General features: G+C 46.4%; 1 protein-coding gene across 1 annotated transcript in view; it reads left to right on the top strand.

The window, feature by feature from the left end:
* Positions 1–4,274, top strand: part of CSK (C-terminal Src kinase) — a gene marked incomplete at its 5' end in the record, with an annotated part of 25,999 nt that extends 21,725 nt beyond the window's left edge. Inside the window, 4 exons of the mRNA XM_083371747.1 lie at positions 819–973; positions 1,176–1,371; positions 2,358–2,444; positions 2,667–4,274. Of these exons, the coding sequence (XP_083227873.1) occupies positions 819–973; positions 1,176–1,371; positions 2,358–2,444; positions 2,667–2,849 (621 nt within the window). The 3' untranslated portion in view covers positions 2,850–4,274. The remainder of the gene's footprint in view (positions 1–818; positions 974–1,175; positions 1,372–2,357; positions 2,445–2,666) is intronic.
* Between the last annotated feature and the right edge of the window lie 389 nt (positions 4,275–4,663).

Genomic DNA, 4,663 nt, shown 5'->3' with positions numbered 1-4,663 from the left:
TGTGGATGGGTGTGCAATCTCTTTGTGTGTGTGTGTGTGTGTGTGTGTGTGTGTGTGTGTGTGTGTGCACTCTTGCTTCCTATACCGAGAGTGCCATCTACTGGGAAGTGCCACTACTGCACTCCTGTTCAACCACTCCTTTTTACCCATTTTGCCCATATAAATAGGGTTGCACAGTAGTCAGGGGATGAGTTTAATTCCAGATATGATGGGATTTGAAATCAGATGGTTTTCTTGGATTGCCTTAGATAATTTTGGAGGAAATCTTTGAACTGAGTTCAGGGTATGCTTCCATGTATGTATGTATTTCTATCTATCTATCTGTCTGTCTGTCTGTCTGTCTGTCTGTCTCTCTGTCTGTCTGTCTGTCTGTCTATCTATCTATCTATCTATCTATCTATCTATCTATCTATCTATCTATCTATCATCTATCTATATCTATCTATATCTATCTATCTATCTATCTATCTATCTATCTATCTATCTATCTATCTATCTATCTAAAGCTATCTGTCTGTATCTATCGCTGTCTGTCTGTCTATCTACCTACCTACCTACCTATCATCTATTTAGTTTCTACACCGTCCATCCCACCTAACTGACTCTGGGCAGTTTACAACAACATAATAAAACACTCTGAACACATGACTAAAAGCACAGTTTAAAACAGAATTAAGAACATGGTTAACATTTACAGGTTCAAAAGGAAAGTCAAAGTTAAAAAAAATTCAAAAGAGCGAAAAAGCTAACATACTATTAAAAATAGAGTGTGTGTATGTGGGGGGAACCACTTTTCCATATTGCTTTCTAGATTCTAGGAGATTAATTCCTTTGGGTTTCAGACTGGCCGTCTTGTCACTCTTTGCAGTCTTAATCCTTTCTCTCAATCCTTCTGGCAGGGAAGCTTAGTCGATTATCTTCGCTCGCGAGGAAGGTCTGTGCTGGGGGGCGAATGCTTGCTGAAGTTTTCCTTGTAAGTATATCCTTCCCTTGCCTTTCCATGAAGACAATGCTTGGGTGTGTGTGGGGTGTGTGTGTGTGAGCTGTTCCTAGAAAAAAAGGATTGTTGAAGCTCATGATTGAAAGGGGGCGGTTTCTTAGGGGCCTTGTGGTGTGGCAGCGGCGTTCCCCCCCCATTTCTTGACCCTGACTCCTCGCTTGCTCTTTCCCCTTAGAGATGTCTGCGAAGCCATGGCGTACTTGGAAGCCAACAATTTTGTCCACCGGGACTTGGCGGCGAGGAACGTGTTGGTCTCGGAGGACAATATTGCCAAAGTCAGTGACTTTGGACTGACAAAGGAAGCTTCGTCCACCCAAGACACCGGCAAGCTCCCAGTGAAATGGACATCACCAGAAGCACTTAGAGAAAAGGTGAGGGGGGAACCTGGGAATGGGTGGTGACTAACCCATGGCTGAGCCAGGTAGGACTGGATAAGGTCTACAAGGACACGGTGTTGGGTTCTTCCTTTAAAGCTGAAGTCCTTTTCCTCCTGCAACTTGGTCAGGTTTAGTGTCTTAAGGCCGTAGAGCAGGGGTGTCAAACTGCCGGCCCGCGGGCCAGACGCGTCACCCGGAAGCCGTGCCCACCCCATTGCCGGCAATGGCAAAACTGTCCCAATATGTTGTGTGACATCACGTGAGGTCGCAAGTTTGACATGTCTGCCGTAGAGTCCCAGATTGGATGTAACCATCTCATATAGCCCAATATAGGCCACCCTGTAGCGAAGGTAGAGTCCTTTCCCATAGGGCGAGGAATGGGGCTGGAGGCCCAAGTGCTAGTGGCTTTGGTGGCTGTAAGCCCAAGCAAAGATCAAGCTCAAGCTTTAAGCCCAAGCCAAGGGGATCAGGGATCTGGGGTCTAAATCGTATGATGTACTGCTAAGGGAAGTAGGATTAGGGGAGACACGATAGCTGTCTTCCAAGACTTGAGGGGCTGTCACAGGGAAGATGGATGGGCTTATTCTCCGAAGCATTTGAGGGTAGGACAAGAGGCGATGGGTGGAGGCGCCTCCGAAGGAGATCCAGTCTGGAACTAAGGAGGAATTTCCTGGCAGTGAGAATGATTAACCAATTGGAACAGCCTTCCTCCCATCACTGGAGGTCTTCAAGAAGAGATTGGATGACCATTTATCCAGGATGGTATAAGAACTTCTGCCTTAGGCAGGGGGCTGAACTAGAAGACCACCCCCTCAAGGTCCCTTCCAGCCCTAGGATTCTATGATTTGACAATCGGTTCTCTACAGAGGAGGCTAAAAGCTGAACAGTGCCTCTTAACTCTGGTGGTGGAACATCTGACCAGCTCGATCCAGGTCTTTTGACAATGTCTATTTGTGCGTCTCTTCTTCTAACCTTGGCAGAAATTTTCAACCAAATCCGATGTGTGGAGTTTTGGAATTCTTCTCTGGGAAATCTATTCCTTTGGGCGAGTGCCTTATCCGAGAATTGTAAGTGAAAGTCTGGGGTGGGGTGGGGGTGGGGGTGTCCCGCAGTTTTTTTGACCCTGACTACGAGCTTATCTGGTAGTTCCCATGCAAAAGCTGCTAGTCTCGGGAGATTCCTGCATTATAGGCGGAAAACAATGAAGTAGTCAGCTTAAACCTTGCCTGTGTGGGTCGACGCTGTCCTTAAAAGCATTGCTTCCCCCCCTTTCCCCTCCTCCCCTGCAGCCTCTGAAGGACGTGGTCCCTCGTGTGGAAAAGGGGTACAAGATGGACTCTCCAGATGGTTGCCCCCAGATTGTCTACGAGGTGATGAAAAAATGCTGGACTTTGGATCCCGTCCACCGGCCGTCCTTCCACCAATTACGGGAACAGCTAGAGCATATCAAAGCCAACGAGCTTTACCTGTGAAGCCGACTGGAGGGCGGGGCTTCTCTTTGGACACACCCTCCCTGCCTTCTCCCCTGGGCACAGACCTGAGGGGTGAGGCTGGGTGAAGAAACCTCCCCCCACACACACACTCACACACACCCCGAGCGAAGCAGGTTGTTTGTTTTTTCCAGGAATCCAAATTTCTCCACTGTGCTTAGAGAAACGTACGGACGTTGGACCTCTCTCCAGAGGCCCGGTGGGTAGGCGGGGAGCCTGGCTCCCTTCTCCCAAGTCTCTTTCTCAGCTGAATCACCCGAAGATGCCCGTGTGGGAATGATCATGGGAGATGCTCACTTCCCTTTCCTGTCCTTTAGAAAAAAAAAATCCGTTTCACCGCTAAGGGTACAATCATACCATGTTTTAGTTGCATGTTCTTCAACGTTTTCGAGTCCTCCTTTCTTCTCGTGGATTCCCCCCCCATTTCCTTTAATTCATCTCCGCCTCTCTCCTTCCCCTCCTCCCCACCTTTTTCAGCCTCCCTCTGGAACCAAACACACGTGTTCTCGTTTCGTAGGGAAACCTAAGAAGGGCGGACCATGCCAAAAATTGGGGGAAAAAACACACACTAGAAAAACAAACAGTGGTAGGGACAGCTACTAAAGGCGCAAATTTTCTCGGAGGGGGGGAAAAGAGAGTGACTTTTCTTAACTTTCTCAAAAAGACCCCCCCCCCCGAGTGCTGGAATTCACGATCCAGTGTCTTCTTCCTTCTGAAGACCAACTTTTCCCCCCACTTTTTTAAAAATAAAAGATCATTGGTTTTTGTTCCTTTTTTTTTAAAAAAAAATTCTTTTTTTTTAAAAAAGAAAAAAAAAACTATTAACGATTTCAAACTGCACCAGAAATCCGCTGTTTGGCTGAGTTTTAAACTCAAGTTACGAGTCTTTTTATTTTTTCACGTAAGGAATAAAATGGGTTTGGTTTTTGTTTTTTTTTTTAAAGAAGAAACATCTGCGTGCAACGGGGATATATCTGCCTTACCTGAATCAGGTCCTGACCAAACCAAGGCGGAGTTTTGTTCTCCAGGAACAACCCAGGAACGGGGTTTTGGATGAGTTTTGTTTAGTTCTTGCTTACAACAGGGATTGCATGCTGCCTCCAGAATCCCTTCCCAGTCGTGTCTTTATGCTCATATTATGCTGCCAACTGTGAGATTAAGCTGCATTAAAAGAAAAGGAAAAACAAAAAAACCACACGACACTCCATAATGAAGATGTAACTTCGTCGTCTCGGCTCTCGATTTTATTTTTTTGGGGGGTTGGGTTTGTGAAAAGCACGGAGGCTTTTTTACAAGAAAGTCCTCGACTTAACAAGAGTTCCATTTACTGACCAAAGTTACAAGGGCACTGTAAAACTGACTGACGGATCACTTTTCACGCTTAACAACCTTTGCAGCCTCCCTGGGGTCAAAAGTCAGCCGCCTTGGCAACTGACTCATGACGGTCACCATGTCCTGGGGTCACGTGATCTGCTTTTGCGACCTTCTGACAAGCAAAGTCAAATTGGGGGGGGGAATACAGATTCGCTTAATGACTGTGTTACTAACGTAATAACTGCAGTGATTCACTTTTTTTTAATTTTAAAAATTCCATTTATATCCCGCCCTTCTCCGAAGACTCAGGGCGGCTTACAAGCTTAGCAGTAGCCTTCATTCTATGTATATGCCTGCTTGTTAGGGCTTTCACACACACACCCAAGCGGCATTATTACAAAGTCAGCTTAATTGCCCCCAACAATCTGGGTCCTCATTTTACCTACCTCGGAAGGATGGAAGGCTGAGTCACAAGAAAGATC

Source organism: Vipera ursinii (assembly GCF_947247035.1).
Source record: "Vipera ursinii genome assembly, chromosome: 11".
Classification (NCBI taxonomy): Eukaryota; Metazoa; Chordata; class Lepidosauria; order Squamata; family Viperidae; genus Vipera; species Vipera ursinii.
Note: the sequence above shows the minus strand (reverse complement) of the source record. Positions and strands in the feature narration are given on the sequence as shown.